Here is a 27,016-nt window from a genome sequence, read left to right as displayed (position 1 = left end):
AGTTTGATTTGTCTTCTTAGATAACTGTTCAAAAGACATGAAACAGTTATTCAGAAATAAATCATGGAAACATGTTATACCCTTCCTTTTCCATATCAAAAAGGCTTGATCCATAACCGAGGGTTGGAAAAAAATTAGATATAATAGGGCTTGATATTATGAATGTGGTCAAACTAAAAAATTTACGAAATTGGAACCATATTCGTAATGTATGTTTAATTATTGGGTTAACCAATTGTTTATTCAATTTAGAAAATACAAAGGGAAGTGAAGTTCCTAAAATAGAAACCAATGAAAGCCCTTGTGCAGAGTAACCTTCAGGGTTTACCCATTGTGGACTTGGAATTATATCCCAATCTTGTGTCCAAAATATTAAATATCGAATATTAATTGCCCAGTAATAGAATCTTAAATTCGGCAATGCTAAACCACCATCTTTCTTGGACTTCTGTAAATATTTTTTACAACGTGGGATTTTTATTCTGCCATCTATAAGAGGATATCTTAGAATCAATAGTATCAAAGAAAGTACACACACACACACACACACACACACAATATACACTGCCCTACCCTCATCTACCTTTATGGTTACTTCTTCCAAAAACTAAAAGGTTCATTGAACACAACTTGTTATGTACAAAACCATGCTGACTCCTCCTAATCAGTCCATCCAATTGCTGGTAGATCCTCTCTCCAGTTACTTCACTACTGATGTCAGGCTGACCAGTCGGTAGTTCCCTGGCTTGTCCTTGCCATCTCTAAACAATAAACAAAATCGCCACCTTCTCTAATGGTTAACAATGAAGTAAATATCTCCATAAGTCTTCACAAGGTCTGAGAATGCACAGAGTCAGGTCGCAGAGATTTATTCGCTTTAATGCATTGTGAGGCTACAAATATGCCCTCCCTGGTAAAATGAATGACCACCAAACAAATCCACTTGTTTCCCTTATATTTGAGCAACAATAATTTTCACCAAGGAGAAATATTTGTTAAAAATCTTACCCACATCCTGCAGCTCAAGATATAGGTAACCCTGCTAAGGGGTCTTATTTTCTTCCTAGCCACCTTTTTACTCTTAATATAGTTATACAACCTTTTGGAATTTTTCTTAACTTTACCTGCCATGTCCATCTCACAGCCACTCTTTGCCCTCCTCATTTCCCACTTATGAGTATTTATTAATTTTGTTTAGATTCATCAAGGGATTCATTCAATCCTGACCTCCCAAACCCAATGCAAGATTCCTTCTTTTCCTTGACCAGAGCCTCAATTTCTCCAGTCAGCTAACGTCCCCTAAACTTGCCTGCTTTACCCTTCACCTTAACAGAAATATGCTGCTCCCAGACACTTGCTATTACACTCTTAAATATCATTCATTCTTTTCCTTTGAAAGAGGCTTACCCAATCAATTTCTGCTAGATCCTGTCTAATTCCCCCAAAAGTAGCTCTCCTCTAGATTGGGACCTTAACATGTAGACCTGGCCAATCCTTTCCCATCACTATCTGAAAATGAATAGGATTATGGTCAGCAGATCTGAAGTACTCCCTGACTGCCATTCAGTGTGAACTAGTTACTCGCTGTACTTCTTTCCCTAAGAGGAGGTACAGTATTATACCCTCCAAAGTAATGCCCTCCATGTATTGACTTAGGAAACCTCCCTGGACACAATTCACAAGTTCCAATCTGTCCAGGATCTTAACACTCTGGGTGACCCAGTCAACACTGGAGAAATTAAAATCTCCCAATTTTTTTTTTGTTAGTTTTATTAATTTAGAGAGCTAGCACAGTAACAGGCTCTTCCAGCCCAATGAGCCTGTGCCACGCAATTAACCAATTAAACTACTAACCCATATATTTTTGGAATGTGGGAGGTAACCCACCCAGTCACGGGAATAACGTACAAACTCCTCATAGACAGCGGCAGAATTGAACCTGGGAATTGACACTATAATAGAGTTACACGAACTGCTATGAGAATGTGCAACCCCATACATGACAAAACCATATATCCTTTAACTATGAGTAATTTCCCTATATACCTGCACCTTAAGTTCCTGTCAACTATTGGGAAGTCTATAATATAGCTGCACTAGAATGACCCTCTCCTACTTCTTTCCAATTTCTATTCATATGGCTTCACTGAATGATCCCCCAACAATAAAATCTCTAAGTACTCCTGACATGTTTTAACTTACCAAAAAGGCAACATGACCTGCTCACTTAACTCTGTTAAACCTATGGCATCTGTATTCTAGAATAATGAGCTGCCAGTTCTGTCCTTCTCTCAGTCATGTTTCTGCTATGGCTATAACATCCCAGCACTCGAAGCTCATTCACATTCTGTTTGTCTGCCTTACCTGCTTAACCTCGAGCATTGAAAGAAATGCATTTTAACTGAATTTATCCCTGCCCTCATTGTGTCACCAGCTATTCTGGTTAAGAGGCTCTCACTAGCTATCTCTTTATTCCATGCCTTCCTCATCCTCAGAGTCCTAACACCCTGCCATGATAGCACAAGCAAATTCCTTGCCAGGATATTGGTTCCCCTTTGGTTCAAGTGCAACGCATCCATATTATGAAGTTCAAAGTTCAAAGTAAGTTTATAATCAAGGTACATAAATGCCACCAAATACAACTCAGATATTTATTTTCTTGTGGGCATTCATAGTAGATACAAAGAAACATCTTAGAATTAATAAAAACCTGCACAGGACAAGACAGACAAGCAGCCAATCCGCAAACTACAACAAACTGTAGAAATGCAATGAATAGAAAGATAGATAGATAAATAAATAAAAGTAAGTAAGTAAGTAAGTAAGCAAGCAATAAATATCACAAACATGAGATGAAGAGTCCTTGTAAGTGAGTCCAAAGGTCGTGGAAACAATTCGGTGTTGGAGTGAGTGAAATTGAATGAAGACATCCACTCCGGTTCCAGAGCTTGATGGTTCATCAGGGTTAATAACTGTTCCTGAGGCTCCTGTACCTGATGGCAACAGTAAGAAGAGAGCATGGCCTGAAAAGTGAAGGTCCTTGATGATGGATGTTGTTTTCCTGCAACATCGCTCCTTGTAGATGTGCTCATTGCAGAGAGCTTTACCTGTGATGGACTGTGTTGTAATCATTACATTTTGTAGGCTTTTCCATTCAAGGACATTGATGTTTCCATACCCAACCCATAATACAACCATTCAGTATATCCTCTAGTGCATATCTACAGAAGTTTGTTAAAATTTTAAGACCATAAGATAAAGAAGCAGAATTTGGCAACTTGGCTCATTGAGTCTGCTCTGCCATTTCATCATGGCTGATCTATTTCCCTTTTACCCCCAATCTCCTGCTTTCTCCTTGTATCCCTTCATGCCCTGACAAGTCAAGAACCTATAAACTTCTGCCTTAAATCTACCCAATGACTTGGCCTCCACAGCCACCTGTGGCAATGGATCCCACAGATTTATCACTCTCTTGCTAAAGAAATTCCTCCTAATCTCCATATTAAATGGATGCCCCTCTATTTAGTCAGACTGTCAGAAAGGGCAGGCAGGTAATGGGAGTTAGTTGCAGCCTAATCAAAACATTAGGGATGCAGACTCAAAAAGGATAGCAAATACAATACTCAAGGTGTTGTATCTAAATGTATGTAGTATAAGAAATAAGGTGGATGATTGTGTTGCACTATTACAATGCCAGGTATGATGTTGTAGTCATCACTGAATCATGGCTGAAGGATGGTTGTAGTTGGGAGCTAAATGTCCAAGATTACATGTTATATCAGAGGGATAGGAAGGTAGGCAGAGGGAGTGGTGTGGCTCTACTGGTAAAGAATGGCAACAAATCAGTAGAAAGATTCGACATAGGATCAGAAGATTTTGAATCCTTGTGGATTAAGCTAAGAAACTGCAAGGGTAAAAGGACGTTTATGGCAATTATAGAGAAGCCTCCCAACAGTGGCTAGGAGGTGGATCACAGATTAAAACAGGAAATAGAAAAGGCATGCCAAAAGGGCAATGCTATGGTAGTCGTGGGAGATTTTAACATGCAGGTCGATTGGGAAAATCAGGTTGGTAATGGATCTCAAGAGTTTGTTGAATGCCTAAGAGATAGCTTTTTAGAGCAGTTTGTTGTTGAGGCTACTAGGGAATCAGCTATACTGCATTGGGTGTTATGCAATGAACCAGAGGCGAATAGGGAGCTTAAGGTAAAAGAACTCTTAGGAACCAGTGATCACAATATGATTTGAGTTCAACTTGAAATTTGTTAGGGAATAGGGATAGGTAAATTGGAAGCAGCTGCTGGTAGGGATGTCAGCAGAGCAGCAATGGCATGCATTTCTGGGAAAAATGAGGAAGGCGCAGGACATATGTATTCCAAAAATGAAGAAATACTCACATGGTAAACCAGTACAACCGTGGCTGACAGGGATGTCAAAGCTATTGTAAAAGCAAAAGAAAGAGCATACAACAAAGCAAAATTAGTGGGAAGATAGAGGATTGGGAAGTTTTCAAAAACCTACAGAGAACAACTAAAAAAATCATTAGAAAGGAAAAGATGAAATATGAAAGCAAGCTATCAAATAATATCAAACTGGTTAGTAAAAGTTTTTTCAAATATGTTAAAAATAAAAGAGAAATGAGATTGGATATAGGACCACTAGAAAATGAGGCAGGAGAAATAATAACGGGGACAAGGAGATGGCTGATGAACTAAATGAGTATTTTGCATCAGTCTTCACTGTGAAAGACAGCAGCAGTATGCCTGATGTTGTAGTGTGTGAAGGAAGAGAAGTGGGTGCAGTTACAATTACAAAAGAGAAGGTGCTCAAAAAGCTGAAAAATATAAAAGTACATAACTCACCTGGACCAGATGAACTGTACCCAAGGGTTCTGAAAGAGGTAGCATTAGAGATTGTGGCAGCAATAGAAATGATCGTTCAAAAATCATTATACTCTGGCATGGTGTCAGAGGACTGGAAAATTGCAAATGTCACTCCACTCTTCAAGAAAGAAGGAAGGCAGCAGAAAGGAAATTATAGACCAGTTAGCCTGACCTCAGTATTTGGCAAGATGTTAGAGTCAACTGTTAGGATGAAGTGATGCAGTACTTGGTGACACAGGACAAGATAATACAAAGTCAGCATGGTTTCCTTCAGGGAAAATCCTGCCTGACAAACCTGTTGGCATTCTTTGAAGAGATTACAAGTAGCATAGATAAAGGGAATGCAGTGGATGTTGTGTATTTGGACTTTCAGAAGGCCTTTGACAAGGTGCCACACATGAGGCTGCTTACCAAGTTAAGAGCCAATGGTATTACAGGAAAGTTACTAACATGGTTAGAGCATTGGTTGATTGGTAGGAGGGAATAAAAGGATCCTTTTCTGGTTGGCTGCCAGTGACTAGTGTGGTTCCACAGGGGACCACCTTTTTTTATGCTGTAAATAAATGATTTAGATTATGAAATAGATAGCTTTGTTGCCAAGCTTGCAGATGATACGAAGATTGGTGGAGGGGCAGGTAGTGTTGAGGAAACAGGTAGGATGCAGAAGGACTTATACAGATTAGGAGATTGGGCAAGAAAGTGGCAAATGAAATAGAATGTCGGATAATTCATGGTCATGCACTTTGATAGTAGAAATAAATGTGCAGACTATTTTCTAAGTGGGGAGAGAATTCAAAAATCTGAGATGCAAAGGTACTTGGGAGTCCTTACACAGAACACCCTAAGGGTTTACTTGCAGGTTAAGTCAGTTGGGTGTATTTAAGGCAGAGATTGATGGATTCTTGATTGGACATGGCATCAAAGGTTTCGGGGAGAAGGCCAGGAACTGGGGTTGAGGAGGAGAAAAAAAAAGGATCAGCCATGATTGAATGGCAGAGCAGACGCAATGGGCCAGATGGCCTAATTCTGCTCCTATGTCTTATGGTCTTATTCTGAGGCTCTGTCCTCTGGTCTTAGACTCCCCCAGTAGAAGAAATATCCTCTCCACATTCACTCTATCGAGGCCTTTCAACATTCGACAGGTTTCAATGAGATCTCCCTTCATTCTTCTGAATTCCAGAAAGTATAGGCTCAGAGCCAGCAAACACTCCTCATATGATAAGCCTTTCAATCCTGAAATCATTTTCCTGAACCTCCTTTGAACCTTTCTGATGTCAGCTTATCCTTTCTTAGATAAGGGGCCCAAAACTGCTCACTATGTGCTAGGTGGGGCCTCAACATTACATTTTTGCTTATATATTCCAGTCCCCTCAAAATAAATGTTAACATCGCATTTGCCTTTCTCACCACCAACTGAACCTGCAAATGAACCTTTAGGGAATTCTGCACGAGGACTCCCAAGACCCTTTGCACCTCAGATTTCTGAATTCTTCACCATTTAGAAAATAGTCTACATTTTTATTTCTTCTACCAAAGTGAATGACCATACACTTCCCCATACTGTATTACAACTGTGACTTCTTTGCCCATTCTCCTCATCTGTCTGATTCCCTCTGTAGCCTTTCTGCTTCCTCAACACTACTTGCCTCTTCACTTCTTTGCCCATTCTCCCTAGTAACTTTGTACCATCCACAAACCATCAATTCTTTCATCCAAATCATTCACATATACCTTAAAAAGAAGTCTCAGAATAGACTTCTGTGGATCACCACTAATCACTGGCAGCCAACCAGAAAAGGCTCCCTTTATTCTCACTCTTTGCCACCTACCCATCAGTCAATGCTCCATCCATGATAGGAGATTGCCTGTAATACTATAGGCTCTTGTTAAGTAGCCTCATATGCGTCAACTTGTCAGTGGCTTTCTGAAAATCCAAGTACACAATATCCACTGATTCTCCTTTGTCTAAGTTCTTTTCAAAGAATTCCAATAGATTTGCCAGACAAGATTTTCTCTTGAGGAAACCATGCTGCCTTCGGCCTACTCTATCTTGTGCCTCCACGTATTCTGAAACCACATCCTTATCAATCACCTCCAACATCTTCCTAACTTCTGAAGTCAGGGTAACTGGCCTATAATTTCCTTTCTTCCTCTCTCTCCCTTTTTGAAGAGTGGAGTGACATTTGCAATTTTCTAGTCCTCCGGAACCATGCCAGAATCCATTGATTTTTGAAAGATCATTATTAATGCCTCCACAATCTCCTCAGAAACCTCTTTCAGAACCCTGGGGTGTAGACCATCTGGTCCAAGTGAGTTATCTATCTTCAAACCTTTCAGTTTCCCAATCACCTTCTCCCTAGCAATGGCAACTTCACTTAGTTCTGCTACCTGACATTCTCAAACTTCTGGCATACTGTTTGTGTCTTTCAAAGTGAAAGCTTATTCGGTTCATCCACCATTACTACCTCTACAGCATCATTTTCCAGCAGTCCGAGATATACTCTCACCACTCTTTTACACTTTATATACCTGAGAAAAACTTCTGGTATTCTCTTTAATATTATTGGCGAGCATTCCATCATATGAGGAGAGGAGAAGATGGCGACGCAACGCAGCTCGCAGCGGTGGTGTTGTCTGTTATTTGTCAAGTAGGGTGGCGTGCACAATCCTGATTTGATGGAGACAGACGTGAGGGCACGGAGGAACATCTAGTGAAACTTCTGAAATGCCTGCTTTGCTGCTGCTGTTACTGTGTGGTCCAAAATCTACGGAGGGGAAGGCCCTGAGTCCTCAGCTTTGCTTGTTGCTCGGCGGCCAGCGCAGGGTCAAAGCACTTGGCAGAGGATGGTGCTTGGAGAGGCTGTGTCGAAGGGCTGGTTAGAGGCTCAAAGTTTTCAGACGGACTCAGAGTCCGTTGCGGTCAGGTGCTTCCAATGGTGCTGCATCAGCAAGTTTGCGGCGCTTGGAGGTTCATGGCAGGGTGAGTTTCTCCCTTCTACTGTCTGCATGAGATGATGAGGCTATCGGGACTTTGAGACTTTTTTTTTTACCATGCCCATGGCCTGCTCTTTATTAAATTATGGTATTGCTTTGCACTGTTGTAACTATATGTTATAATTATGTGGTTTTGTCAGTTTTAGTCTTGGTTTGTCCTGTGTTTCTTGTGATATCATTCTGGAGGAATATTGTATCATTTTTTAATGCATGCATTTCTAAATGACAATAAATGAGGACTGAGTGTCCTCATAATCTAATAATCTAATCTAATATTCCAGCTGGTTGTGGACTACAAGAGAAATGGAGACAGGCTAGCCCCTATTGACCTCAATGGATCTGGGGTTGAGAGGGTGAACAGCTTTAAGTTCCTTGGCATAGACATCACTGAGGATCTCACGTGGTCTGTACACACAGGCTGTGTGGTGAAAAAAGCACAACAGCACCTCTTTCACCTCAGACAGTTGAAGAAGTTTGGTATGAGCACTTTCTATAGGGGCATGATTGAGAGCATCCTGACTGGCTGCATCACTGCCTGGTGTGGGAACTGTACTTCCCTCAATCGCAGGACTCTGCAGAGAGTGGAGCGGATAGCCCAGAGCATCTGTAGATGTGAACTTCTCACTATTCAGGACATCTACAAAGACAGGTGTGTAAAAAGGGCCCAAAGGATCATTGGAGACCCAAGTCAGCTCAACCACAAACTGTTCCAGCTGCTACCATCCGAGAAATGGTACCGCAGCATAAAAGCCAGGACCAACAGGCTCCGGGACAGCTTCTTCTACCAGGCCATCAGACTACTTAATTCATGCTAACACAACTGTATTTCTACGACGGGTGATTGATAAGTTTATGGCCTAAGGTAGACGGAGTCAATTTTAGAAAACCTAGCACATTTATTTTTCCTACATTTACACACTTAGTCCAGCGGTCGTGGAGCATACGGATCCCTTCTTTGTAGAAGTCGGCATCTTGGACCTCCAGAAGTGGTCCACAGCAGGGGTAATTGATAAGTTAGTGGCCTAAGGTAGAAGGAGATGAGGAGAAACTTCAAACTTTCTGCATTTTCACTCAGAGTTGAACTGCACGTGCATGTAATGAGAGCTGTGTAACTCAGCTCCTTCTACCTTAGACCACGAACTTATCAATCACCCCTAATGTGGACCACCTGGAGGTCCAAGACGTTTTTGTTACATGCACGTGCAGTCCAACTCTTTGAGTGATAATGCAGAAAGTTTGAAGTTAATAACTCATCTCCTTCTACCTTAGGCCACAAACTTATCAATCACCCCTGCTGTGGCCCACTTAAACAAAGAAGGGATCCGTATGCTCCACGACCGCTGGACTAAGTGTGTACATGTAGGAGGGGACTATGTTGAAAAATAAATGTGCTAGGTTTTCTCAAAATGACTCTTTCTACCGTAGGCCAAGAACTTATCAATCACCCCTTGTATGTTATATTGACTGTCCTGCTGTACATACTATTTATCATAAATTACTATAAATTGCACATTGTGCATTTAGACTGAGATGTAACGTAAAGATTTTTACTCATGTATATGAAGAATGTAAGTGATAAAGTCAATTCAATTCTTTTCCTTTAAAACTATGTTAATTGCCATCTGTTGGTTTTTAAAAGCATCTTAATTCTCTAACTACCCACTAATATTTTTGCTGTATTATATGCCCTTTCTTTGGCTTTTATGTTGGCTTTGACTTCTTTTGTCAGCCACATTTGCCTCATCCTAACTTTAGAATACTTCTTCTTCCTTGGGATGTAATTCTCTTGTGCATTCCGATTTCTTCACAGAAACTCCGGCCATTGCTGCTCTGCGGTCATCCCTGCTAGTGTTTCTTTCCAATCAGTTTTGGTCAACTCTTTTCTCATGCCTCTGTAACTCTCTTTACCCCACTGTAATACTGATACATCTGAGTTCAGCTTTTCCTTCTCAAATTTCAAGGTGAATTCTATCACATTATGATCACTGCCTCCTAAGGGGTCCTTTACCCTTACTAATCACTAATCAATTCCAGTTTCTTGCACAACCACCCAATCCAGAGTAGCTGATCCCCTAGTGAGGACTACCACAAGCTGCTTTAAGAAACCATCTCAGGTATTCTACAAACCCCCCCTCTTGGGATCCAGGACCAACCTGATTTTCCCAATATACCTGCATATTGAAGTGTACCATAACTGTTGTAACATTGTCCTTTTTACTTGCATTTTCTATCTTCTGTTGTAATTTCTGTATATAACAGATTTCTGGCACTGTTGTGCAGGAGGGAAGGAGGGAGAAGAGGAGTATGGTAGTCATAGGGGATTCCATAGTCAAGGGAACAGACAGGAGATTCTGTGAGCCTGATAGAGATACCCGCATGGTGTGTTGCCTCCCAGGTGCCAGGGTACGGGATGTCTTAGATTGGGCCCAGAATATTCTGAAGGGAGAGGGCGAGCAGCCAGCTGTCTTGGTACATGTAGGTACCAATGACATAGATAGGAAAAGGGAGGAGGTCCTGAAGAGAAATTTCTGGAGGTTAGGAAGGAAGCTGAGAAGCAGGACCTCCAGGGTAGTAATCTCAGGATTGCTACCTGTGCCACATGCTAGCAAGGGCAAAAATAGTAGGATCAGGCAGATGAATGCGTGTCTGAGAGACTGGTGCAGGGGGAAGGGCTTCAGATTCTTGAATCATTGGGATCTCTTCTGAGGGAAGTATGGCCTGTTCAAAAAGGACAGGTTACACCTGAACCTGAAGGGGACCAGTATCCTGGCAGGAAGATTTAATAGAGCTGTTAGGGAGGGTTTAAACTAATTTGACAGGGGGATGGGAACCAGAATGATAGAGCGGAGGAGGGAGAAAACAGAAATAAATCTAAGATACTGAGCAGTAAAGATGTCAGGAAGGACAGGAGGTGATGGGGTAAGTATACAGCATTGGGATGAGTTGCAGTGAAATCAAAGCAGAAAGTACCAAATACTAGACTTAAGGAGTTATACTTAAATGCACGCAGCATAAGGAATAAGAAGGATGGTCTTGTCGTACAGCTACAGATTGGCAAGTATGATATTGTGGTCATCACTGAGACGTGACTGAAGGATGCATGTCTCTGGGAGCTGAACGTCCAAGGATACACAGTGTATCGGAAGGATAGGCAGGTAGGCAGAGGTGGTGGTGCAGACTTATTGGTAAGAAATTATATTAAATCATTAGAAAGAGGTGACATAGGATTGGAAGGTGCAGAATCTTTATGGGTTGAGCTAAGAAATCACAGAGGTAAAAGGACCCTGATGGCAGTTATATACAGCCCTCCTAACAGCTGCAGTAATGTGGACTACAAATTACAACAGGAAATAGAAAAGGCTTGTCAGAAGGGCAGTATTATGATAATTATGGGGGAGTTTAACATGCGAGTGGATTGGGAAAATCAGGTTGGCACTGGATCTCAAGAGAGAGAATTTGTAGAATGTCTACAAGATGGCTTTTTAGAACAGCTTGTTGTTGAGCCCACTAGGGGATTGGCTGTACTGGATTGGGTATTGTGTAATGAACCAGAGGTGATTAGAGAGATTGAGCTGAAGGAACCTTAAGGAGGCAGTGATCATAATATGATTTGAGTTCACTGTGAAATTTGAGAAAGAGAAGCCAAAATCCGATGTGTCGGTATTTCAGTGGAGTAAAGGAAATTACAGTGGCATGAGAGAAGAACTGGCAAAAGTTGACTGGAAAGGGATACTAGCGGGAAGGATGGCAGAGCAGCAGTGGCTGGAGTTTATGTAAGAAGTGAGGAAGGTGCAAGACAGATATATTCCAAAAAAGAAGAAATTTTCGAATGGAAAAAGGATGCAACTGTGACTGAGAAGAGAAGTCAAAGCCAAAGTTAAAGCAAAGGAGAGGGCATACAAGGAAGCAAAAACTAGTGGGAAGACAGAGGATTGGGAAGTTTTTAAAAGCTTACAAAAGGAAACTATGAAGGTCATTAAGAAGGAAAAGATGAACTATGAAAGGAAACTAGCAAATAATATCAAAGAGGATACAAAAAGCTTTTTCAAGTATATAAAGAGTAAAAGACAGGTGAGAGTAGATATAGGACTGATAGAAAATGATGCTGGAGAAATTGTAATAGGAGATAAGGAGATGATGGAGGAACCGAATGAGTATTTTGCATCAGTCTTCACTGAGGAAGACATCAGCAGTATACCGGACGCTCAAGGGTGTTGGAAGAGAAGTGTGCGCAGTCACAATTATGACAGAGAAAGTACTCAGGAAACTGAATAGTCTAAGGGTAGATAAATCTCCCAGACCAGATGGAATGCACCCTCGTGTTCTGAAGGAAGTAGCTGTGGAGATTGCGGAGGCATTAGCAATGATCTTTCAAAAGTCAATAGATTCTGGCATGATTCCAGAGGACTGGAAGATTGCAAATGTCACTCCGCTATTTAAGAAGGGGGCAAGGAAGCAAAAAGAAAATTATAGACCTGTTAGCTTGTCATCGGTGGTTAGAAAGTTGTTGGAGCCGATTGTCAAGGGTGAGGTTATGGAGTACCTGGAAGCATATGACAAGATAGGCAGAACACAGCATGGTTTCCTTAAAGGAAAATCCTGCCTGACAAACCTATTGCAATTTTTTGAGGAAATTACAAGTAGGCTATACAAGGCAGATGCTGTGGATGTTGTGTATTTGGATTTTCGGAAGGCCTTTGACAAGGTGCCGCACATGAGGCTGCTAAACAAGATAACAGCACATGGAATTACGGGGAAGTTACATACATGGATAGAGCATTGGCTGATTGGCAGGAAACAGAGAGTAGGAATAAAGGGATCCCATTCTGGTTGGCTGCCGGTTACCAGTGGTGTTCCACAGGGGTCCATGTTGGGGCCGCTTCCTTTTACGTTCCACATCAACAATTCGGATTATGGAATAGATGGCTTTGTGGCTAAGTTTGCTGATGATATAAAGATAGGTGGATGGGCCGGTAGAGCTGAGGAAACAGAGAGTCTGCAGAGAGACTTGGATAGATTGGGAGAATGGGCAAAGAAGTGGCAAATGAAATACAATGTTAGAAAGTGTATGGGTATGCACTTTGGTAGAAGAAATAAACGGACAGACTATTATTTAAATGGGGAGAGAATTTAAAGTTCTGAGATGCAATGGGACTTGGGAGTCCTCGTGCAGGATACCCTTAAGGTTAACCTCCAGGTTGAGTCGGTGGTGAAGAAGGCGAATACAATGTCAGCATTCATTTTTAGAGGAATAGAGTATAGGAGCAGTGATGTGATGTTGAGGCTTTATAAGGCACTGGTAAGACCTCACTTGGAATACTGTGTGCAGTTTTGGGCTCCTTATTTAAGAAAGGATGTGCTGACGTTGGAGAGGGTTCAGAGAAGATTCACTATAATGATTCCGGGAATGAGAAGGTTAACACATGAGGGAAGTTTGACCACTGTTGGATTGTACTCCTTGGAGTTTAGAAGAATGAGGGGGGACCTGATAGAAACATTTCGAATGTTGAAAGGCATGGACAGAGTGGATGTGGCGAAGTTGTTTCCCATGGTGGGGGAGTCTAGTACGAGAGGGCATGACTTAAGGATTGAAGGGCGCCCATTCAGAACAGAGATGCGAAGAAATTTTTTTGGCCAGAGGGTGGTGAATCTGTGGAATTTGTTGCCATGGGCGGCAGTGAATGTCAAGTCATTGGGTGTATTTAAGGCAGAGATTGATAGGTATCTGAGAAGCCAGGGCATCAAAGGTTATGGTGAGAAGGTGGGGGAGTGGGACTAAATGGGAGAATGGATCACTCATGATAAAATGGCAGAGCAGACTCAATGGGCCGAATGGCCGACTTCTGCTCCTTTGTCTTATAGTCTTATAACTCCCATCAGGGTCATTTTACCCTTACAGCTTCTTAGCTCTACCTGTAATGATTCTACAGCTTCCGACAGAGCCACCCCACCCCCTCTGCCTACCTACATGTCCTATTGATACAATGTGTATCTTTGGACATGAATAATCTTCTTTCAGCCACAATTCAGTGATGCCCGCAACATCATACCTGCCAATCTGGAACTGTGCTGCAAATCATTTACTTATACCATATATTGCGTGCATTCAAACATAACACCTGTATTCATCACCCTTTTCGATTTGTCCCCTTTTTACATTGCTACTCATCCAGTTGACTACCATTTTGCCCTATCACTAGCCTCTCCTTGCTAGCAGTCTCACTATACATTGCCTTTGTTTGTAAGTGAACTACTCGATCCTTAGCCCTATCACTCCAGCTCTCATCACCCTACCTAATTAATTTAAACCCCCCTGAACAGCTCTAGCAAACCTTCCCACAAGGATATTTGTCTCCTTCAGGTTCAAGTGTAACTGTACCTTTTATACAGGTCGTACCTCCCCCAGAAGAGATCCCAAAGATAGAGAAATCTAAACCCCTGCCTCCTGCATCAGTTCCTCAGCCATAAATTCAATTGCTGAATCATCCTATTCTGGTTCGTGACAGGCACCAATCCAGAAATTACTACCCTGGAGGTTATGCTTTTCAGTTTTCTACCTAGCTCCCTAAAACCTCTCTTCAGGACCTTTCACCTTTCCTACTTGTGTCATTTATGCCAAAACGTACCAAGATTTCTAGCTGCTCACCTTCCTCCTTTAGAATGCTGTGGACCCAATCCGAGCCATCCCTGACCCTGGCACCTTAGAGACAAAATACCATCCGGGTATCTCTATTGCGGCCAGAGTCTCATCTCTATTCCTCTAACTATGGAATCTCCTATCACTACTGCAGCCCTTTTTACCTCTCTTCTCTTCTGAACCACAGCACCAGGCTCAGTGCCAGAAACCTGATCACACAGCTCCCCCCGGTAGGTCATCCCCCTCCAACAGTAGCCAAAGTGGTATACTTATTATTGATGGGAACAGCCACAGAGGTACTCTGCACTGGCTACCCATTTCCCTTCCTTCTCCTGACAGTCATCCAATTACCTAGCGGTGATCACCTCCCTCCCATCTATCTCTCATATTAGCTGAACGTTATCGAACTGCAGCTGCAGTTCCTTAACACGTACTCTGAGGAGCTGCAGCTTGGCGCACCTGGTGCAGATGTGATTGTCTGGGAGGTGGAGGTTATTCAGAATTCTCACATCTCGTAAATAGATACTTACCTCACCCAAGACTAATCTCAACAAAGCCAAATGAGCCAAAGCCACTCAAACACTGGCCCACTCACACAATGGCCACTTCCTGCCTTATTTTTATTTGCACTTTTGAATGAATTCCATTCACTGATTGGGTGCAGTCCAATTCTGAAAACTGCTGCAAAGTGCTACTTTTTAAAATCTTCATCCACATACCTAAGTAAAATCGTCGCTTCTCGTGCTCCCACTCACCGACTGGGCTTAGTCCAACTCCAATTTGTCATGTCATTTAGATGGCATGCCAAATCTTCACAAACTTCTAAAAGTAGAGACCCTGCCATGTTTTCTTTGTAATGGCACTTACAAGTGAGAAGCTATTGTTGGGGCACCACTCAACCAGATTATTTGTCTCCTTCCTGCATGCTGATTTGTCACCATCTTTGATTCGGCCTACAACAGTGGTGTTGTTATCAAACTTAAATATGGCATTGAAGATGTGCTTAGCCTCAGATTCATAAGTATACAGCAAGTAGAGCAGGGGACTAAACACACAGCCTTGTGGTGTACCTGTGCTGATGGTGATTGTGGAGGAGTTATTATTTCCAATCCGAACTGACTGGGGTCTGCAAGGTGGGAAATTGAGGATCTAGCACAGGATGGCATTGAGGCCTAGGTCACAGAGCTTATTGATTAATTTTGAGGGGAAAATAGTATTGAATGCTGAGCTAGTCTATAAAGAGCATCCTGATAAATGCACTTTCACTGTCTAGATATTCCAGGGTTGAGTGGAGAGCCAATGAAATAGCATCTGCTGTGGACCTGTTGTGCAAGTAGGCAATCTGCTGCAGATCCAAGTTGCTCCTCCATCAGGAGTTGATATGTTTCATCACCAACCTCGCAAAGCATTTCATCACAGTGGATGTAAATGTTACTGGACAACAGTCATTCAGGCACATTACCATGTTCTTCTTGGGCACCGGTATAATTGATGCTTTCTTAAAGCAGGTGGGAATTTTAGGCGAGAGGTTAATGATATCAGTGAACACCTGCCAGTTGATCAGCACAAATCTTCAGTACTTGGCCAGGTACCTGTCTGGGTCAGGTGCATTCTGTGGGTTCACCCTCTTGAAGGATGCTCTCATGTTAGCCTCAGAGACTGAAATCACAGAGTAACTGGGGGCTATGGGAGTTCGGAAAGGTGCCTCTGTGTTTTGTTGTTCAAAGCTAGCATAAAAGGTATTGAGCTCATCTGGGAGAAAAACCTGTGTTGTCATATAGGTTGCCTCTACCCCAGAAGAGATTCCAATAATCCAAGAACCATATTCCTGCAACAGCTTCTCAGTTTGAAATTTATCTGGCTAATCCTATTTCTGACCTCGTTAGCATGTAGTACTGGGTGTAATAGAGAGATCACTATCCTTGACGTTCTGCTTTCTAACTTCTTACCAAGCTCCCTATACACATTCTGGAGGATTGCATCCCTTGTTCTACCTACGTTGTTTGTAACAACATGTATAACCATCTCTGGCTGTATAACAACCTCTTATATTGCTCAGCAGCCTCATGTATGGCACCATGTCAAAAGCCTTCAGAAAATTCAAGTAAATAACTTCCACTGACTCCACTTTATCTATCCTGCTTGTTATTTCTACAAAATCTCTAACATGTTTTTCAGACAAGACTTTTCCTTAAAAAAACCATGCTGACTTTGGCCTATTTTATCATGTACTTCCAAGTACTCTGGAATTTTATTCATAATAATTGTCTCTAGAATCTTACCAATCACTGAGGTCAGGCTAACCAGCTTGCAATTTCCTCTTTCCCTTCTTAAACAGGGTGCTATATTTGACCAATCTTATAAGATCTTCCCTGACTACAGTGATCCTTGAAAGTTACTCCTAATGCCTTCAGGCCAATCAGTTTCCTCAGCACCTTTTCCTTAGTAATGGCCTCTGCATTCACTTCTTTCCCCAGACTCTCTTGAACTTCTGGCATGTTACTAGTGTCTTCTGCTGTGAAGACTGACGCAAAATGCCTGTTCAGTTCCTCTGCCATTTCCTTGTACCCCATTACTACTTCTCCAGTATTATCCTCCAGCAGTGTAATGTCCATTAAAAAAAAACTGCAATCCTCATAAATAGTCTCATTTAAGAAGCACTGGATTTAAGAAGCACATGGAGGGATGGGACTTGAAGGGATATGGGCTGAACATAGGAAATTGGACTAGCTGGGTGGGCACAATGGTTGGCATGGATCTAAGGGCCCATCAAAGGACTTGCACCTGTGCTATATTACTCTGTGATTCTAATCTTCCTTCTTATTATTGTAGGGTCTATCCTTCTCCTCCCTTCTTGCTTTTTAAAGTTATGCTCAGTTGGTTTTTAAAGGCTTCCCGCTAATCTTTGCCATATTTTATGCCTTCACATTTGCTTTGATGTTATCCCTGTTTTCCCTTGTCTGCCATAGTTGCCTCATCCTCCCCTAAGTTTGCTTCTTCTTTCCTGGGATGAAATTTTGCTATGTCTCCTGAATTACTCCCAGAAATTCCTGCCATTGCTACTTCACTGTCTTCCCCTTCCAAACAACTCTGCCCAGGTCCTCCCTCAGGCCTCTGTAGTTAACTTTATTCAACTGTAATACCATTACATGTAATTTCAGCTGCTCCCTCTCAAACTTCAGAGTGAATTCTAGTGAATATTCTAATCATTAGCAACTTAGCTAATGATTCTCCCTAATTCTTGTTCATGGGTTTCAATACGGCTGAACATTCCATCTACCTTTACTATCTCTCCTATCAGTGCTCTGCTCCTGAACCTAATTTTTGAAAAACTGATAATTTTTACAGTTGAAAGCTTGTAAGATCATTTCAACAACTTTCTTGAGTGCTTATAGTTATACGGAATTCCAAAGAGTTTTGGGAATTGGTGAGGACCAATCACCAAAATGCAGCGAGGGCATTCTGGGCAGGAGATACTTAAGGAGAGAAATGGGTGAAAACTGATACAATACCTTAACTGTAGTATCTCTATCTTCTAACCACAGCATTTTGAATTTTTGAAAACATTCTAGTGCACGAGCAACAGCACCCCTCATAGTATTGACTGAAGTAGACAGTATTACAATTAATTTGGCTACGTCTTTGTGTTCTGCCACATTATGATAAAAATTCTTCAGCCGCTTGAAACTTTTACTTTCATTCAATTCTGAAAGAAGAAAAAATACATACAAATTTAGAAACATAAAATCATAAAATAGACTATTTATTTATGGTGATCTCAGAATAAAAATCAAGACTAGTATTTCAGAGATTTTACTCTATGCGAGAGTTCTCACAGAATCTAGCTCAAGCATGAAATGTCATTGTACCAAAAATTATGGTGAGACCAGAACTGAAAAGTCTTTGACTCCTGAAAGAAATTCTCAGGACAAAAAAAAGTAACTAGTGAGATAGTTGATGTGTTCATTATAAATTCTGAAAATTCCCCCAACTCATTGTTAAGTTCCATTACATTGGAAGACAGCAAATGAAACTCCTTTATTGAAAAAGAGAGACAGAAAGTTGGAAACGAAAGGACAGTTAGTTTAACTTCTGTCATAGAATAAATGCAAGAAGTTATTATTAATTATGGATACACAGAAAAAAATCAAAGTAAACAGGCAAAGTTAACATGGTTTTGCGAAAGGGACAGTAGAGATTTAGGATGGAAGGCAGTAAAAATGTCTTCGAAATGCAGCATCCATGCTTGACACCCTCCAATCATATACTGTTACAGTGACAATGTGGTGATGATGCTATTGTTGGCAATCTTCCTAACAAAAATGTAAAGCCCAGCCTCAGAAATGGTCTGACTACTGGTTAAATCATGCCTGAACACTCTCAAAATTGAAAATTAAGTTAGAATAGCTATGAATCAGCCTGGCACTAAAAACTTTGAAAAATATGTAAAGAATTTTACTTAGATCTTTATAATATATATATATCTTTATTTATTGCAGAGAGGCTAAGCACAGCTCAAATACCACATTAGATTTGCTGATGACACCACTATCGTTGGCTGAATAAAAGGTGTTGATGAATCAGTATACAGGAGGACATCCGAACAACAACTTCTCACTCAATGTAAGCAAGAAAAAGGAGCTGATTATTGACTACAAGTGAAGAAGATCGGAGATCCATGAACCAGCTTTCATCAGGGGAAATCAGAGGTGGAGAGGGTCAGCAACTTTAAATTCCTCGGTGTGTCATTTTAGAGGATCTGTCCTGGGTGTAGCATGAGTCGTTACAAAGAAAACACAGAAGCACCTCTACTTTCTTAGAAGTTTGCAAAGATTTGGTACGTCATAGTTAAAAAGGTATAAAAAAGACAATCTACTGTTTACTGAGTAATGAATTATGTATTTAAATGAAATCCGGAACAAATTAGGACACTACCAATACTACTACAGTACTATAAAATTGCGTATCAGTTCTTAATAGTTATCGATGGAAGAATTCAGTAATTTCTAACTTGCTGAAATAGTGAAATCGTTTCATTTCAACTCCCGGCCATTTCTGACATTTCCAAATCTGAATGCTTGAAACCACAGTGAGCAAAACAGTTTTGAATTGTTTTATCTGCTTATTTCTTGCTAACTATCAGTGACAAAGATCACTTCTGTTTGAACACAAGCACATACAACTAATATTTAAAAACTGTTCACTCTAAGCACAGTGTAGACAACAGTTTCCTGCCCCAATTAAGCCGCTCTCTGAACAGCGATATATTTTCAGACTCACATTTTCTATGGCTGTCATCACTGAGATATATCTTATTGTGTAACATTCTTTGGCTACACTCATGCCTAGACTCTCCATTGTTGACTCCATCTACATTTCCCACTGCCTTGGGAAAGAAGCTGACAAAATCAAGGCCCCTTCCCACCCAGCCCCTTCCCTTCTATTTTTGCCTACAGGGAAAAAATTCAAGAGTCTGAGAACATGAACAACCTCGAAAAAGTTAGGACTGGTCCACAAATTAAAATCCTGAAATACAGCAAGGCAAATTTTAAAGTCATTAGATAGGAATGTTCAAAGCCTGATTGGGAAAGACTGCTTGCAGGTAAATGGACACCTGGCAAGTGAGAGGCTTTTAAAAGTAAGTGACATAAGGAGAGCTTTATGATAAAGCGATTGTTCTGTTAGAGTGAAGGGCAGGGCACGCAGAATTACAGAAGCCCAGTTGACAGGGGATATTGCTGCACCAAGAAAATCAAAGATGCATACATCAAGTATAGGCAGCTGGGATCAAGTGAATCCATTGAGGTGTTATATTTTGCTGAGTTAAACTAGGACTGAGATTACAAGTAAATGGCAGGACTCTGAAGAGTGTGGTGGAATACAAGGACCAAGAAGTACAGACCCTGAAAGTGACGAGATAAGAAGACAGGGGTGGTAAAGAAGGCATATGGTACATCAGTCAGGGAATTAAGTACAGGGATTGTGATGTCATGCTACAAGTACAGATTGTTACTATTCACAGAAAGGCAGTGCAGTTTAAAACTAAGCACAGAGTTTTTGTAGCTAATCTGCATGGAGTGGGTCAAGCAGCTCCTGTGGAGGGAAAGGAACTATCAGTGTTTTGGGTCAAGAATCTGCAGAAAGAGTAAGAATCAAGAGGGATTGAGATAGAGGCTCACAAAGTTCCTAGAGGCTGTGTGCCTGCGAGATCTGATGCCTTTCCTCCTATAATTATCAACTCCTAATCAGTCATGTTGCAGCCAGTGAAGGTGCATTGCAATGAAGGAGTAAGCAGGCAAATTAAAGTGGAAGTCTGATGTTAACTGAATATTCAAGGGTTATTAGTTGACATTTCTATAATTTTTGTGAAATGGAATGCATAAGATCATATGGATTTGACTAGAAACTATGATCAGGAAGCTGCTGAAAATGGTTAGCATCAATGTAAAGGCAATGTGGTGCAAGAAGTAGTTTGTTTCATTCTTAATTAGTGGACTAGCTGAGCAGAAGCTCTGTATCCATGCAGTATTGCCCATAACTTTAATTTAACCAAGTGATGTAGCTGTTGTTACAAGGTCAGCATTTAAATTTATCTTTTAAAGAGGTGCAGTCTTTCTGGTGAAAACACACCAAAGTATTGTGAGGAAAGAAGTTCTAGGATTTATCACCAACGGAAAAAAAACAACAAAGATTTAATAGAAAATGCTGGAAATATGCAAATCAAGCAACATTTTAGAGAGAAAAGCAGAGTTAATATTTCAGTTGACATTTTGCTGAGAATGGAAAATATATCAATTTATTTTACTTTCAATTTTACTCTGTCATATTTTTCTTTGCCATAGAGGGAGTACAAAGAAGGTTCACCAGATTGATTCCTGGGATGGCAGGACTTTCATATGAAGAAAGACTGGATGAACTGGGCTTGTACTCGTTGGAATTTAGAAGATTGAGGGGGGATCTGATTGAAACGTATAAGATCCTAAAGGGATTGGACAGGCTAGATGCAGGAAGATTGTTCCCGATGTTGGGGAAGTCCAGAACGAGGGGTCACAGTTTGAGGATAGAGGGGAAGCCTTTTAGGACTGAGATTAGGAAAAACTTCTTCACACAGAGAGTGGTGAATCTGTGGAATTCTCTGCCACAGCAAACTGTTCAGGCCAGTTTATTGGCTATGTTTAAGAGGGAGTTAGATATGGCCCTTGTGGCTACAGGGGTCAGGGGGTATGGAGGGAAGGCTGGGGCGGGGTTCTGAGTTGGATGATCAGCCATGATCATAATAAATGGTGGTGCAGGCTCGAAGGGCCGAATGGCCTACTCCTGCACCTATTTTCTATGTTTCTATATCATAGCTGGTTGAGCAGGAGAAAAGCAAGCCCCTATAAAGCCATACTGAGAACATAGAAATCTACAGCACACTACAGGCCCTTCGGGCTAAAATGTTGTGCTAATCATATAACCTACTCTAGAAACTGCCTAGACATTACCCTGCCGCATAGCCCTCTATTTTTCTAAGCTCTATGTACCTATCCAAGAGTCTCTATTGTATCCGCCTCCACTACCGTCACCGGCACCGGCAGCACACCCCTGACATCCCCTCTGTACCTACTTCCAAGCATCTGAAAACTACGCCCCCTTGTGTTAGCCATTTTAGCCCTGGGAAAAAGCCTCCAGCTATCTGCACGATCAATGCCTCTCATCATTTTATACACTTCTATCAGGTTACCTCTCATGACCTGTTGCTCCAAGGAGAAAAGACCAAGTTCACTCAACCTATTCTCATAAGGTACGGTCTCCAATCCAGCCAACATATTTGTAAATCTCCTACTCTTTTGATAGTATCCACATCCTTCCTGTAGTGACGTGACCAGATCTGATCACAATACTCCAAGTGGGGTCTGACCAAGGTCTATATAGCTGTAACATTACCTCACGGCTCCTGAACTCATTCCCATGGTTGACGAATGCCAACACACCATATGCCTTCTTAACAACATTGTCAATCTGCGCAGTAGCTTAGAGTGTCCTATGGACATAGACCCCAAGATCTCTCTGAGATCTTTTATTTCATTAGTGAAAACAAAATAATAAACTCACATTCTTCACAGAATAATGTAATTGGGGCTAAAAGGCTCAACTGATAGTATTTTTGAAATAATAAAGTTAAGCAATACAATGTAAAGTTATTCATATTACTGTACTTGAATACAAAGAAAACTACCAACATTATCAATGAGACATTAATCAGCGGTTTGATCAGGGCATGACTACGCAAGCGCGTGGACGTCAGCCAGTTAGAATAGCGAGAAGAGTGTAAAAGGAGACAGTTATTTCTTTAGCAGTTTGATCGGGGCACGACTGCGCTAGCTCGTGTACGTCAGCCAGGTAGAACAGCGAGAAGAGTTTAAAAGGAGACAGCTTTATAGAGCGGGCACATGGGTAGAGGGAGACAGAGTAGGAAATAATGGCTTCGGCAGTAACAGGTCAAGGCAAGGTAGGTTGCCTGTGTAGAATACAGACAGGAAGTATGTTTGTGAAGCCAGTGTTCTGTGCTCAGTGTCAGGTGTGGGAAGTACCGGAGACTCCCAGCCTCTCAGACGGCCACATTTGCGCCAGGTGCATCCAGCTGCAGCTCCTTAGGGACCATGTTAGGGAACTAGAGATGCAGCTTGATGACCTTCATCTGGTCATGGAGAGTGAGGAGGTGATAGATAGGAGCTATAGGCAAGTAGTCACACCAGGGTCTCATAAGATAGATAAGTGGGTAACAGTCAGGAGAGGGAAGGGCAAGAGTCAGATCCTAGAGAGTACCCCTGTGGCTGTCCCCCTTAGCAATAAGTACTGCTGTTTGAGTATTGTTGGGGGGGGGGGGGGAAACAGCCTACCTGGGGGAAGCAACAGTGGCCAAACCTCTGGCACAGAATCTGGCCCTTTGGCTCAGAAGGGTAGGGAAAGGAAGAGGATTGCAGCAGTGATAGGCAACTCTATAATTAGGGGGTCAGACAGGCGATTCTGTGGACATAGGAAGAAGCACGGATACAACAGGAATTCTGCAGATGCTGGAAATTCAAGCAACACACATCAAAGTTGCTAGTGAACGCAGCAGGTCAGGCAGCATCTCTAGGAAGAGGAAGTCTAGGAAGCGCAGTCCTGACGAAGGGTCTCGGCCTGAAACGTGGACTGTACCTCTTCCTAGAGATGCTGCCTGGCCTGCTGCGTTCACCAGCAACTTTGATGTGTGTTGCAAGAAGCACGGATGGTAGCTTGCCTCCCAGGTGCCAGGGTCCGGGATGTTTCTGATCGCGTCCACCATATCCTGAAGTGGGAAGGAGAACAGCCAGAGGTCATGGCATGTATTGGTATCAATGACATAGGCAAGAAAAGGGAGGAGGTCCTGAAAACAGACTACAGGGAGTTAGGAAGGAAGTTGAGAAGCAGGACCTCTAAGGTAGTAATCTCGGGATTACTGCCTGTGCCACGCGACAGTGAGTACAGGAATAGAATAAGGTGGAGGATAAGTGCGTGGCTAAGAGATTGGAGCAGAGGGCAGAGATTCAGATTTCCAGATCATTGGGACCTCCTTTGGGGCAGGTGTAACCAATATCCTGGCGGGGAGGTTTGCAAAGGCTATTGGGGAGAGTTTAAACTAGAATTGCTGGGGGGTGGGAACTGAACTGAAGAGACAGGGGAAGAGGCGGTTGGCTCACAGATAGAGAAAGCTTGGAGACAGTGTGAGAGGGAGAATAGGCAAGTGATAGAGAAAGGATGCGTTCAGACTGACGGTTTGAGATGTGTCTATTTTAATGCAAGGAGTATTATGAACAAAGCGGATGAGCTTTGAGCATGGATCAGTACTTGGAGCTATGATGTTGTGGCCATTACAGAGACTTGGATGGCTCAGGGGCAGGAATGGTTATTTTGAGTGCCAGGCTTTGGATGTTTCAGAAAGGACAGGGAAGGAGGCAAAAGAGGTGGGGGCGTAGCACCATTGATCAGAGATAGTGTCATGGCTGCAGAAAAGGAGGAGGTCATGGAGGAATTGTCTACGGAGTCTCTGTGGGTGGAAGTTAGGAACAGGAAGGGGTCAATAACCTTCCTGTTTTTATAGACACCCAATAATAACAGGGACATCGAGGAGTAGATAGGGAGACAGATACTGGAAAGGTATAATAACAGGGTGGTGGGATATTTTAATTTCCCAAATATCGATTGGCATCTCCCTACAGCGAGGGGGTTTAGGTGGGGTAGAGTTTGTTAGGTATGTTCAGGAAGGCTTCTTGACACAGTATGTAAATAAGCCTACAAGGGGAGAGGCTGTACTTGATCTGGTATTGGGAAACAAACCTGGTCAGGTGTCAGATCTCTCAGTGTGAGAGCATTTTGGAGATACAGATCACAATTTCCTTTACCATAGCATTGGAGAGGGATAGGAACAGACAAGTCAGGAAAGCATTTAATTGGGGTAAGGGAAAATATGAGGCTATCAGGCAGGAACTTAGAAGCATAAATTGGAAACAAATGTTCTCAGGGAAACATATGGAAGAAATGTGGCAAATGTTCCGGGGATATTTGCGTGGAGTTCTGCATAGGGAAGTTCCAATGAGACAGGGAAAGGATGGTAAGGTACAGGAACCGCGGCGTACAAAGGCTGTTGTAAATCTAGTCAAGAAAAAAAAGAAGTGCTTACGAAAGGTTCAAAAAACTAGGTAATGATAGAGATCTAGAAAATTATACGGCTAGCAGGAAGGAGCTTAAGAATGAAATTAGGAGAGCCAGAAGGAACCATGAGAAGGCCTTTGCAGGCAGGATTAGGGAAAACCCCAAGGCATTACACAAGTATGTGAAGAGCAAGAGGATAAGATGTGAAAGAATAGGACCAATCAAGTGTGACAGTGGAAAAGTGTAAATGGAACCGTTGGAGATAGCAGAGGTACTTAATGAAAACCTTGCTTCAGTATTCACTACGGAAAAGGATCTTGGCGATGACTTACAGCAGACTGAAAAGCTTGAGCATGTAGATATTATGGAAAAGGATTTGCTGGAGCTTTTGGAAAGTATCAAGTCACTGGTACCCGATGCAATGTACCCCAGGCTGCTGTGGGAGGTGAAGGAAGAGATTGCTGAGCCTCTGGCAATGATCTTTGTATCATCAATGGGGATGGGAGAGGTTCCGGATGACTGGAGGGTTGCAGATGTTGTTCCCTTATTCAAGAAAGGACGAAGAGATAGCCCAGGATATTATAGACCAGTGAGTCTTACTTCAGTGGTTGGTAAGTTGATGGAGAAGATCCTGAGGGGCAGGATTTATGAACATTTGGAGAAACATAATATGATTAGGAATAATCACCATGGCTTTTTCAAAGGCAAATCATGCTTTACAAGCCTAATGGTATTTTTTGAGGATGTGACTAAACACATTGCTGAAAGTCAAGCAGTAGATGTAGTGTATATGGATATTTGCAAGGCATTTGACAAGGTACGCCAAGCAAAGGCTTATTGAGAAAATAAGGAGGCATGGGATCCGAGCAGACATTGCTCTGTGGATCCAGAACTTGCTTGCCCATAGAAGGCAAAGTGTGGTTGTAGACTGGTCATATTCTGCATGGGGGTACATGGAGCTTTGAAAAATAGAGAGCTATGGGTAACCCTAGATAATTTCTAAGGTAAGGACATGTTCGGCACAGCTTTGTGGGCCGAAGGGCCTGTATTGTGCTGTATGTTTTCTATGTTTCTATTATTATCATTAATTCTGACTTATCATTTGCAAATTATTTATGTGGTTTACAAATCTGGAAAAAAACATTAAGGTATGAAATGTCATTTTGTTTACTAATCAGCATAACATGATACACCTTTTAATATTGGGATCCAAAAAAAATGACTACTCTCTATTTTTCTTGTTTTTAAACATGTTGTTAAAGGTTTACTCCCTTGAATAGAAAACATTATGACAACTTAGAACAACTAGTTTGCAAGCATGATTTACCTGTTCCACTCAGTAATTCATAATTATCTTGGTTTTTTGACTGCCTCCACTGTACTACTCGACGGCTAACTTCCAAAACCATTTGGACAATTCGGATGATGGCATGCTGAATTTCATCCAAATTTGGTACCATAATCTACGTTACAAAAGTAAATATTTTAAAAATAGTCATAGCTTATTGTAAAGTGACAAAATTTCAGTGAAAACAGATTTTAATATAGAGTCATACAGCATGACGTATGATGTGGTGAGCCATTTAGTTGTGGGCAACCATCCACATTGCAGTTTGAATAGGAGAAGCTAAAATTAGATGCATCAGTATTACAGTGGAGTAAAGGGAACTATAGAGAGGTTAAGTAACAGCAGATGAGCAATGGCTGAGTTTCTGCAAGCAATTTGGAAGACGCAGGATAAATACATCCCAAAGAAGTAGCATTCTAAAGTTAGGATGATGCAACTGTGGCAGACAATGGAAGTCAAAGACAGCTTACAAGCAAAAGAGAAAGCATATACTAGAGCA

General features: G+C 41.7%; 1 protein-coding gene across 1 annotated transcript in view; it reads right to left on the bottom strand.

Moving 5' to 3' along the window:
* Positions 1 to 27,016, bottom strand: part of LOC134357440 (dynein axonemal heavy chain 8-like) — a 1,088,497-nt gene that overhangs the window by 765,301 nt on the left and 296,180 nt on the right. The window contains exons 26-27 of the mRNA XM_063069028.1: positions 26,497 to 26,632; positions 18,026 to 18,219 (exon numbers count right to left, since the gene is read on the bottom strand). Of these exons, the coding sequence (XP_062925098.1) occupies positions 18,026 to 18,219; positions 26,497 to 26,632 (330 nt within the window). The remainder of the gene's footprint in view (positions 1 to 18,025; positions 18,220 to 26,496; positions 26,633 to 27,016) is intronic.

This window comes from Mobula hypostoma, chromosome 2 (assembly GCF_963921235.1).
Source record: "Mobula hypostoma chromosome 2, sMobHyp1.1, whole genome shotgun sequence".
NCBI classification, from domain to species: domain Eukaryota; kingdom Metazoa; phylum Chordata; class Chondrichthyes; order Myliobatiformes; family Myliobatidae; genus Mobula; species Mobula hypostoma.
Note: the sequence above shows the minus strand (reverse complement) of the source record. Positions and strands in the feature narration are given on the sequence as shown.